Raw genomic sequence first — 12,557 nt, 5'->3', positions numbered from 1 at the left:
ATCCAAAATAACTAGAATTGGCAAACTGATACGATAAGAGAGACATTAAATCCATCAGGATGTGCTATTATTAGAAATTTGAAGAATCAGATGTTGCTGGTGCTTCACGCTGATCACGCATCACTCCGTTGTTTATTATTTACAACATGCTTCATTGAGATCCTTAATTCAAATAGATTTGGATTTGTTGACCAGCACACTGAACTTGACTATACACCCAGAGTAGCATAGGAAACTGTGTGTTGCCATGTCTGAAAGTATTCCCCATTCACTCATTGAGCTGCTACCATTTAGTGTCTCTTACACACCATAAACATGGATGAGCAGCTGAAATGAACTTGTCAGGATCCATAGTGGAACTGTGTAAAATAAAAGTAAATTAAAGGAGACATTTAGCGAGCAAAGAAGGCGTCTGCTAGCTGTTCACGAAATCTGTAAAAGCCGGAGAAGAAACTGAGTGACTTTATCATCAGGAAAGGGTTTTATTAGGCACAACACACCCCTGACGTACCCATGACAAAATCACTATAATGCACTCCTTTGACTAACAGTGAGTTATGGTTGCTAAGCAACGTACCCGTCAAGGATTAAGATATTCTACGGACAGAACAACGGCTCGAGTGTCGTTTTGGTCTCAGTTTAAAACCTGTTGCATTTACACACAATTCAGTTATCATGGATGTCTACAATTCTTTTAACCAATCAGAAATGCATAAGTAATCCTCGAACTATCAAAAAAAAAAAAAAAAAAAAAAAGTCCAGACTTCATTTTATACAGATACAAGTTCAGTTTTTATTTATTTTATTTTATTTATTTTTTTTCATTTTTATTGCCAGTATCCCTTCAGTTCACATGGATGAACAACACACAGTCATTAAGCCCATCGCACACAAACAGGGCTTGTACAGCTGAATTACTGACCTCCACTTTGTCTGTTTTTATTTTTTTTTGTACATTCAACTGCCTTTGGTCCTGTTAACAAACCCCTGTGCAGACCACAGGCTAGTATGCATAGTGCAGGTGTGGGTGAGTGTGCGAGCATGTTACAGTAGCTTTCGGCCTTTATACGGGTCGACGCGTGCGGTTTCTAAGCCTTTTCCCATCCACTTTCTACAGTCTATAATAAAATGTCAGCTGTGTGAGTTATTGAAGATTTAAAATACAGTTTACAATGATGGCAAATCAAATGTTAGAAAACAAAGCTTAAGAAAATGAAGAAAAAATAAAACAAGGAGAAGAAAGAAAGCAAGTGCAGTTTTGATCCACAGAGGATTAATTGGCATTGAAAATTTTAACATAACTAAATGCATTCACATTTCGCGGTCCCATAAACTACTCCTGATGTGTCACTCTATCATTTTATCTTAAAATGCCAGGGACGCAGAAGCTCTTGTAAACTCTTAAAGTGCATCAAACAATGGCTTTTAAAACGTAAATGCCCCTTGTTAATTCTGCTAATGGATCCCGTGTCAACATCATGGTTTGTTGGAGGCCTTTAGTTAGTATACAGGTTTGTTAGGAAACTGGAAGGATTCAGTTTATTTGGCTAGAAGACAAGAAAAAAATCTGTCTTTAAAGGAAAAAAAATCCACCCTGAAAGATATTTTCTCTTTTTCTTTTTTGTTTAAAATTCTTTCATCAAAATTCGAGTTTATTATTATTTTTTTATTATAAATTTTTTTTATTAATTAATTTTTTTTTGTGATTGTTGTGCTGTCTAAATGATCTCTACATAAAGAGAGTGATGTAGCTGTGGGATAATTTTAGTCTGTCAGTCTGTCCTGCTCTCACCTTTCCTTATCTTTACAGCTTGCTCGGAAACTTCAGCAGTCACGCAAACGTTACCCTTTACACCATCGTGCTTGTCGTCTCGTAGATCTCGAACTAGCCAATTCAAGCTAGTTAGAAACCTTGTTTAACTCCTTTGCGGATGCTGAACGTTTCTGAAAAGTGAGGAGCAAGAAACGGGTTAAATTTTTTCAGGATTGTGCTCGCTGTGATATCGCTAATCACTTAGCACTACAAATCGCAGCACAAAGGCTTCGATAGAAACAAACTGTATATCATGTATTTCAGAGTGGACGTTTATCCTTTAACTCCTCCCCGCTTGTAGCTAATACTCGATTGCGAATGGTTGGGATGTTGACGAGGGGATGTTAAAACATTAATGACATACAGGGGATAAGGCTTAAATAATAAAACCAAGGTGCTAATGGTGGAAGTAGACATGACAAGGTATGTGCATTTGAACTATAAAGAGAAAAAAAATGTAATTCCGTAGATGACAAGCTACAAAAAACTAATCTCACCCTTCGTGGCCTTTTATTATCCCTTCAGCAGGATTACTTAGCTGTTCCTGTTAAAGGCATACAAAACCTGGAAGGACCAATTCCATTTATAATAACTGGTATTGTTATTGGTACTTAAACCCAAATACTATGTCATATGCTTGAACTCCTTGGAAATTAAAAAAAAGAAAATATATACCTGCCGAGTCAGTAGTTCAAGAATGATCTTTCCTTCGCTTCTAGTTCAAAGACATCAAACAATAAAATCCACATTTGCAAGATTAATAAGTTATTACATCGTTTTGTTTTTTTCTTTTGTTTGTTTTTCTTACATACACACATACAGAAGGGGACGTCGAAGTAGCTTGACGCATTCCCGTGCTTCGTGACCCCTTACATTCTCTAAAATCTATGCAACACACAAACAGAACAGGATATTCTTTTTACATTTACATTTGGCTAAATATATCCCACAATGCATCACTAGAGACTGCTTGCATCAAACTTGCCTGAGCACACTTTGAGTTTCTGCCTGATGATGTTGAGTTAACTCCACGTTCACGCAGGAACGAATCGAAACCCTTGACGACTGGAGATATGAAAAATTTCAGTCGCAGCTGAGATGAGTGGCGTTTTAAACCCGTTGTGTATTTATTTATTTGTTTGTTTGTTTGATTGTTTTTTTTTTTAATCGCACTGATCACGGTTGGCCAGATTTAGCTTGAGGATGCTGAAGTGCTGAACGTTTCAGAGGGAAGTAAGACTGAAACATTTTGGCTGTACATCACATAGACATAAAGATATCATTTAATCTTCAGAAATATCAATCTGCTGGTACCGGCTTATCACAGTGACGCTAAAATCAACTCAAAAATTACAAGAGGAAGATAAAAGACTATGTACAACATACAGTAGTATTGGCCAGGTTCTGGCTCTGTGTGTGTGTGTGTGTGTGTGTGTGTGTGTGTGTGTGTGTGTGTGTGTGTGTGTGTGTGTGTGTGTGTGTGGCTTGAGAGTTTATTCCAAGTGTGATGAATTTAGACCGATACCTTCAATGACGGTGCTGATTTTCCAGTCAACATCTCACACACACACACACACACACAGACACACACACACACACACACACACACACACACACACACACACACACACACACACACACACACATTGTTCTAAAGCCACACTGTGAAGTCACCATTAACTGGATCTTCACGAGGTAAGAGGTGGATGAAGAGAAGTGTTAAATACATACACGTCCCAGTTCTCAGCACACACAGGAGTGGAGGTGTTTCCTTCTGCAGCCAGCAGTCACTTGGTGAATCACTGTTTTTTGTTTTCTTCTTCTTCTTCTTCTACCTTTTTTAACAAATGTCTTTGAATACAGTGACATTTTCAACGTCATAAAAAATGGCTCAGTCTTATAATTAGATGCAGGAATCCAATCTATTTCAAGTCAAAGTTCCTGTTTGCGGTCAAGCACCACATTCCAGTGTTACGGTGTAATGCAGTTCCCGACATGTCCAGCAGATGGAGCTTCAGTTTTCTTCCTGTTCTAAAAATCATTTCCACCTCTTCGTTTAGCATTAGTCATCAAATTACATTAATTTAAAAGAAAAAAGGTGCCAGGTTACGTTTCTGCCCAGAAAAAATAATTCACCCTGGTCAGTATTCCTTATTACTGCAATGTCTGTGTGTATAGTATATGAATAAAACCAAACAAAGTCAGCGCTCAAACTTATCTAAATTCGTCTGTACCGAACTGCCTTGGCCTTCTGGAATAACTACACACATCTGAGATTGTTGATGCAAACACTTTTTCCAATTGTTGTATGAAAATAAGGCTTACAAGATTACTAATAGTCACCATAACCGCAGACACACGCTTAATCAAATATCATACACAATATAATGCCTAAAGATTTTCAAACTTGGTGAACACGAATGTTCCTTATACTGAGAGTGAGGGTGATGTTGGCGTGTTTAATTGAGCTGGGAGATTATCTTGGTGCCAAAAAAAAAACCCTGAAGTCAGACGGTTAGTTATGTGATTAAAAAAAAGCCCATTGCGTAAAATGCTAACTTCTCCAACAATGAATGAAAGCTGCTACTGGCTCATCATGCTAATTAGACTACTAACTTTTATTCAGAGTTAGAAATGTTAGCATTTCAGGTTAGAATATTAAAACTATGGGGTCTGGCCTTTTCAACAGGTATCATGCAGTTAAGATTGTGCTCTGCTGTTGCTTACAGTAACGTCACCGACTTTCTCACTTTCAACAACACCAGACTGCTTGTTCCTGAAACTAGCTGGATATGTAACGCCTGATGAACATGTAAGGCTGCACCACACTAATTTCGGCAGAGAAATAATTGATAAAAGCAATGGTTAACTATACAGGATGCTAGTCTTCGTTGATTGTTTTTACACTTAATATAGGCTTAGACAGAGGTACGTGGTTTGGTGTGTTCTTAAAGATGGTCTACACTGCTACTATGCTAACATTCTCCAAAAATTTGAATCTATGTCTATCCTTCAGGATGCACTGGATGACTCAGTGTGCTAGCTTGGTAAAATTGGCTAACGTTTGTGTCATTCTTTAGTGGTTTATATGATTGAGTGTCTGAGGTCTGGGTCTTGCTGCTCTGTCTAGATTACATTGCTAACATGTCTTGCTAACATTAATGTCATTTCTCAGTGGTTTATATGAGTCTAGGCTTGGGCTCTGGGTCTCGCAGGTCTGTCTGGATTGCTTTGCTCAATGCTTCTTGCTAGCATTTGTTGCTGATCTTCATTGGTCTGTGTGTATCTCGCTGGCCCGTTCTACTAGCAGGGTTTGTTGACATTGCACAGGAGCTCGGTGACTTTGATGAGGCGCGCCACGGTGCTCTGCGACTCCTCCTGCAGCCGCTGGTTGTTCTGTCTCAGACTCTGCACCTCTGCCTGCAGCATGGCTTTGTCCTCTTTCTCCTGCCAGCATCACACACAACACAACTGATCAACAGGACGCTCTCTTGGAGCACAGGTTGAATTTGGAGGAGGAGGTAGGGGGAGAAGTTTGGGGAAGTTGTTAGGGGAAAGTTTGGAGGAAAATAAGGTTAGATTTCTTAGATGACTACGTTTAGAAAGACAGTATGCAGGGTACGGTTTGTGGCCCAAATTATGCTTGACGTGGAACTACACATACATGTCCGTACATGACTGTTCACCTCCAGCCGTGTCCACAAGGGGGCAGCTCAACGCAAAATCATCCCTGATCAGCAGGTTCTCACTATTCTGGGACTCATGTTTTGTTACTCATTTACATTTACAGCATTTGGCAGATGCCCTTATCCAGAGTGATGTACATAATTGCTTAAATCTCTAACATTAACTACATTAATGCTGGTTCACTAGGTTACATGCTTAAGATACCATGAGTTTAAAACTTTTGTTCAAAGTTACAACGAAAAAGAGTCAAAGGTTGTGCGTTTTTTTGTTTGTTTGTTTTTTAAATGCAAACGATAAGGAAAGAAGTGCTAGCTGAAGTGTTTCCTGAATAAGTAGGTCTTCAACCGCCGCTTGAAAATAGCCAGTTACTCACCTTTCACATTTTCTGAAATTGTTATAAGATGTGTCTCAAATGGTAAAGCCTAGTGAACTTAAAGGACATTTTCTAGTAGGTTACTTAAACTAGAATGTCCAGAAAACTGGCTCTCTATGAAATACATAAAGCATAACCAGAAAGTCTGCATGTTTTTTCTTTAGGGGCAGAAATAATAGAATAAAATTATTCCAGCTAAAGTATTTATTTATTTATTTATTTTATTTGCCTGATCACATGAATTATCATGTGATCATTATCATGAATTATCATGAATTATCAACTTCCAAATCCAACCATCCAAACCTCAATAACTCACTTAACAAGACTAAATTTGTTGGACCCAACTTAGACCTAATATGCAATGTCAGCAGATATATTAGAAATAAACTACAGTTCCAATAAATTGACAAAAATCATGGGTACACGCTTTTACTTTTTTTTTTTTTAACAAATATATTCAGAAAATCATCTACAATACTACATGATGATGCAGCGGTCCTTAGTTTGTTTACGTCACGTCCCTTCACGCTATACTGACCCTTCCGTTTATGTTGTTTATTGCTCCATGGATGCTAAAGACTGCAGGACACATGTACAAATATGTGTAGTCCAACTCAGGCATAAACGCTGGCCCCAAACATTTATACACAATAATCCACTAACAATGTTGTAAAACTACAGAATTATAGACTTCTAAAAGACTGCGGTTGAAGACAAAGTCATACACTAAACGGTCTCTACAGTGCACAGAAAAAAACATCTTCTGTGACTCTGCACATTTAAATAGAAAACCAGACACACACACACACACACACTCACACACACACACACACACACACACACACACACACACACACACACACACACACACACACACACACACACGAAGATGGATAGAAAAATGAACCATGGTATAACTTCAGCATGTAAATATCTCAGGGTGTTCAATAATATTTTCAATGCCAATGATCATATAATCAAATCCAAGGTTTTTTTGTTCTATATTGATATTTATTGATATTTATAATTTATTCATGTAATATAATTTATGCTCCAAATAACAATATATACGTTATCACTATATTCTGACATTATGTAATTTTGGCCAAATTTTGTTATTACAGCATTCGGTATAAATTATTCAAAGCAAAAACTATACTACAAGGTACTGTGTGTATTTTAGCGTTAAACTGGAGGCGAATGTACATAAATAAATACCGATACCACCCAGGTATTAATTTGGACTCTGTAAGCCCCGCCCCTTCCTGCCATTTCACAATAATAACATTCAGGCTCCTGCTCATAATACTTTAAAGATGCCCTGATGTGGCTGCACCAGCCTTCTCTTAAGGTTAATACCGAACGCTTTGAGTTTACCAATAAATCAGTGTTGGACCTTTAATTATTATTTAATCATATATTATACGTCTCTTTATTTGTGTCTCTATTTTTATTGAAGTGGAGGTGAGGGAACACATCAAGGTTACACTCAGCTCCGTCTCCTTACACATTGCTGATTTGGAGCAACACCTGTATTAGATGTATTAAAGAACACCAGATTAGCGTTTATAAAATATCTATAGATCATTAAGAAATCAGGATAATTTAAACCATAGCTTTTTACTACCCCATGGTTCACATACTGTATTTTTCTTCCCATCTTTATTAGAAAGTAAAATGTTTTTCAAGAATTTCATACCCTTAACAAATGCCCTGATGTTTCTCTAACTGTTTGTTTAAATCGTCGGTTTTGTTCGTGATTAAAGAACGAGAACGGCAGCCGATATCGCGTTCGCCGAGAGTAAAGAGAAAAGAAAAAAAAACTGACAGAAATTCGGAGGGAGAAATAAAGAGATACCCAGAAATGAGTTCAGGTACAGAAGACAGGTTTCAACTAGAGTGTAGCTCTAAGCACAGAAGGATAGATAGATAGATAGATAGATAGATAGATAGATAGATAGATAGATAGATAGATAGATAGATAGATAGATAGATAGATAGATAGATAGATAGATAGATAGATAATCATAATTTATAGATGAGATGAACATTCATCAAAAAGCACACACATAACAAGTGCGACAACATAAGACATACATAAACAGGTTATGACAGCTAGATTAAGCATTCATGAGGCGCTGTATGCGAAGACGACATGATAAAAACAGATCCTGATAGGAACTCTAGCTGCACGCACACACTCACTAATACTAAACGTCTGTCTTACAAAGCTGTCATTTTCGGTTTATGTATATGTACATGTTGTCATACTTACAGAGCTGTGACTAGTTTACAGGGTATTATCATCAACCATCCAAACAAAATACCTTTAATACGGGCTTTAATATAGCGCTGTATTTCAAATTATTGCTCCTTCCTACACAGGAAGGAAATAGGTTTGGAAATGGAAAGGTCAGATTTCACATTAGAAATCTCAGCACTAAAGTGTCATGATTTAAAGAACGGGATAAATTAGCTTGAGAGATCGATTTCTCCTAGAAAATGTATCTCACATAATAATTTGCATTATGAAAGACACAAAACGGAGAAACCGTGTCGGTAATAAAAGCGTGGAGCGGTAATATGTTTGAAGACGTTCGACGCCACAAATCGTTCATCCTCTCGCATACCTAATATACTGTATGATTCGTCGAAACGTTGTTAAGATAACCGCTGGGAAGAGCGTGTGGTTCAAATGTGAGGTCATTTGAACTTCTCTACATTGATGATAACACAGCTGAGGGTTAATGATGAGTATGAGAGAGAAAGGAAGAAGGGTTACAGAGATTAAAAAAACAACGACTGACGTGAAGATGGCAATCCTGATGCAGTCAAGACACGTGATTAATATGTTAGGTTTTTGGGATCTGATCAGACCTCGTCTTGTTTCTCTATGGAGGTTGTCACAGATTGTCATTCACGCTTAGATCCGAAGAGATGTTACTGCACCATCTCTGCAGTGAGAATTCTGAACGTGAGGTAGCACTTGTTTTTATCACTCTACAGATCAAATAATTGTTTGTTCAGTCTTCGTTCTCTTCAGTCGAGGAACCAATCAGACAAAGTGAGTGATAGGGTTTAGCTTGAGTTGCTAGAATTTTGTATTCAGGACCTCCATTTGAGAGTATGTTCATTATAGACGTGGACTGATGATGATGATGATGATGATGAGACTACACACCCACACACCACCCTGCAGGTTAGGACAAACCCATATTTAAGACTTTCTAAGTCATAAGCCCAGGTTTGCTTTCACAGGTTAAGAATTAAAAGGTGTTACTTGACACTGTAGGCTTGGCTTCGGTTGTTTTATTCGGTTTTTGGCGTGACGGAGGAAAAATTTCATGCTGTACTTGCCTCGAATGCCATTGGTCGCTTAGTGTTGAGAGAGGGAGCCTGTCCCTCTGGCCATCTTCTCATCTCCTCTGTTCACCCTGTCCAATGACAAGACAGGTTTCTTTGGCTTGTCCCGCCCTACCTCTATCATCCCTCAGTCTGACTGGCTCTGTGAAATAGCTCTGGGGTAGTTGAGGGTGAGGGATGGGCGGGGGGTAGTTACATGGACAGGATGAGCGATAAGGATGGGATATTTATGGGGAAGTTCAAAGGACACTATGTGGGCTGTAGGGGTGGGAACAGGGCACTGAATGGGATTTGGCAAAGGAAGTGGAAATACCTTTTGGAGGTCATCCTGTAATCGTTTCAGCATGGCCTCCAACTGGGACACCTTCTCCTCCAGGTGACTGGGTGAGTCACTGAGAGAGAGAGAGAGAGAGAGAGAGAGAGAGAGAGAGAGAGAGAGAGAGAGAGAGAGAGAGAGAGAGAGAGAGAGACAGAAATAACAAAGAGCTATTTTTAGATGAGTCAGAAACAATCACTCGGAGTTTTTCGAAGGTCATTGTGAATGTATGCATTCTAATACGGCACTGTATGAAAGCTGCGATTCAGTTTGAAAGCTACAAAGCTCTTACACTACCAGTAAATGCATACTGAGGTAATATCCCAGTTACTATAGCTAACTAGTATTACAATATTTTCTGTTATTTTCTGTTAAATATTACAATATTCTAAATTCTACTCGTGAATACGTGAACGAATCATTTCCTTCAACTAAAGCAGGTGAAAGTTTTTGGTCAGGATTTTTTTATCCCTCGGTATCCCTTAATACACGTTTCCTGACTTACACAGTTTTAGAGTCTCTGTGAGAATTTATATTAAATCTCCATTGGTTAATGCTATTAAATTAACAACTGGGTTGTTATATTATGGATTTACAGACTACAAGATTTAACCTTACAGTTATTGGTTCAGGTGAGATTTGTACTAACTAAAGCAGACAAAATACTAATCCCCAGACTGTCCTGTATTAGATAGTGTAATATCTGTCAAGGAAGTATTACTGTCATCAAATGTACAACATCAGGAGTGAAATACAGTTCCTTCAGAGTCACGATGCTACAGTTTCCATGACACAATGACAGACGAGGATAAGTACAGTGAAATATACACACAGCAGATGATACATGGTGTGTGTGTGTGTGTGTGTGTGTGTGTTCACTGCTGTGTGTGTGCAATTTGGATGGGTTAAATGCAGAGAACGAATTCTGATTATGAGTCACCGTACTTAGCCGTATGTCACGTCATGTATGTACAAATGACACTTGTATGTATTAGTTGCCACTCACCTGTCTTTAATATCTTTAAACTTGGCGTCTGTCTGCGTCAGTGTGTCGGCTCCTGCCTGAGTGCCGTCACCGGCCTTACGATCTGAAACACATTATTTCACCGTTATTCTCTGACTGCTAACCCTGAAACACACAATATGTTCAGGGACATCTAATAATCCTGATCCATTCAGAACATTCACACAGATTTATTGGTTTTAATCTGTCTCAGAAATGCTAGTATTTTTAATTAATAGAAAGACTGTTCTAACCCCAATAATGAACCCTGTTTCATTTACACCACTAAAACGTCTAAATGCCGTTTCAGAGCAATAGTAAATATATAAATATGGCATTAGTTAAAAACTGCCAATTACAGTCATAGTGGGGTTTTTTTTAGACTTTCTGCCACCGTTAGCAACAGAATATCCTGGCTGTCTGATCTCTTCATCATGTTTAGTCTTCCTCTCAGTCACTCAGAGCTGCTGTATTTGACTGCTATGAAGTGAAAGTTTACAGGCTGGGAACTCAATTAAACGTGGTGTCAGCAATGTAATGGTTCCTAATGTTCTCTCACTAAAAACTGATTCTTTTCAGTTACAGTGCGCATTGTGATTCTTGATCCAAATGTCATGATAAACTCAGAATGGGAATAAGGTATTTTATTATAAGGAGACATAAGCCTATTGGTTCAAAGAATAATAGCTTCAGAGAAGATGGTCTTTTGCTTATGGTTGCCTCTATGGTTCCTGACCTTCTCGCGATAGGGCTTCGAGAATATTCCTGCAGGCTGTGGCGAGGTCAGAAATAGACTGCCATTCCTCCTCTGATGAATCTCTTTCAGTTTCTGAAAGAACTGAAACACAAAATTCACAAATCCATCTATCAATAATACAAACATAGAGCTTTCACAATGCAGACAAAACAAACACATAAGCATGTAGCGTTTCAACGCTAAGAATGTAACCAGTGACAAAATACTACCAGCAGGGGGAGCTCCAACTTTGCCGGTCTACTGCTGCCGTTCCAAAAAATTATACAAAAGGCTAATAGTGTCTAATGTGCTCACTTCCAAATGTATGTTCTAACAAAAGCTGTTAGCACGAGTATGAGTCCTGAGAAGATTGTCCGGTCTGCATAAAAAGAGCCAAGGGACACAGCAGATGGTCAAGGCAGAGTCTCTGGATTTGAGGCAGGGTAAAATCTTCTCCCCCCACTTTTACCCCACCAAGCCCCCATCTGTCCTCTGGGTTTGGGGTGGCAAAGAGCAAAAGGAGGAGGAGGGGAAGGGGCACTTCCAGCTAAACAATACTGAAGGATGGAATGAAGCAAAAATAAAAAAGAAGAAGACAAATAGGGAAGGATGAGGAGGGGAAAATATGAGTAAGACGAGAATAATATGGGGGTGTTCAAGAGAAGAAAGGAAGATGCTGAACTGCACAAAGCAAACAATTTGGGCTGAATTACAGCGGTAATGATTTTACAGGGTGGCTGGTATTGTTTCGGTTCAAGTCGCTGCTCGGGCTTAAAGAGACAGTGTGCAAAGATTGCAGGATCCATTTACAGCAATTAACAATGACTAGCACTATTATCCCAAGCCACACATCTGCACTCAGTGCTTTCAGGCACGGACAGTATACTGTGACACACCGTAGACACACTAGAAGAGAAACGTTGGCGTGTAATATCAGCTAATCCGTTGAAGTGAAACATGTAGAATTTATTTAATTATGTTTTTATTTCAGAACTAAATAGCATGCCGGTAGGAGGCACCGAGGACCACCAGACTCCCACCAGAGGCTTATCCTCTGTAGAGCAATAATCCAAAAGAAATCACCATATCCTGAACACAGCTGATTTCTTCTTTCCTATTGGCTTTTGCATTTTTTTTTTTTACATTGCATATGTCTGTATCCACTCAGCCAGTCACATGGCAGCAATGTTAAGGAAAAAAAAACGAGTCAAGAGCTTCATTTAATGTTCACACCAAACATCAGAATGGTGATAAAACGTTCAG

At 38.7% G+C, this 12,557-nt stretch overlaps 1 protein-coding gene across 5 annotated transcripts in view; it reads right to left on the bottom strand.

Annotated features, from left to right (window-relative positions):
* Positions 1–2,907: 2,907 nt before the first annotated feature.
* The window catches only part of zmp:0000001168 (signal-induced proliferation-associated 1-like protein 2), a 64,778-nt gene continuing 55,128 nt past the window's right edge, over positions 2,908–12,557 (bottom strand). For 3 of the 5 annotated variants that reach the window (XM_047809212.1, XM_047809213.1, XM_047809214.1), the window contains exons 13-16: positions 11,295–11,396; positions 10,562–10,643; positions 9,553–9,631; positions 2,908–5,260 (exon numbers count right to left, since the gene is read on the bottom strand). In XM_047809212.1, coding sequence (XP_047665168.1) covers positions 5,117–5,260; positions 9,553–9,631; positions 10,562–10,643; positions 11,295–11,396 — 407 coding nt within the window. In that variant the 3' untranslated portion in view covers positions 2,908–5,116. Of the gene's footprint in view, positions 5,261–9,233; positions 9,395–9,552; positions 9,632–10,561; positions 10,644–11,294; positions 11,397–12,557 lie in introns of all 5 variants that reach the window. The other 2 variants (XR_007139590.1, XR_007139591.1) reach the window with 2 other exon arrangements.

The sequence above is a fragment of the Tachysurus fulvidraco genome, chromosome 26, assembly GCF_022655615.1.
Source record: "Tachysurus fulvidraco isolate hzauxx_2018 chromosome 26, HZAU_PFXX_2.0, whole genome shotgun sequence".
In the NCBI taxonomy this organism is placed as follows: domain Eukaryota; kingdom Metazoa; phylum Chordata; class Actinopteri; order Siluriformes; family Bagridae; genus Tachysurus; species Tachysurus fulvidraco.
Note: the sequence above shows the minus strand (reverse complement) of the source record. Positions and strands in the feature narration are given on the sequence as shown.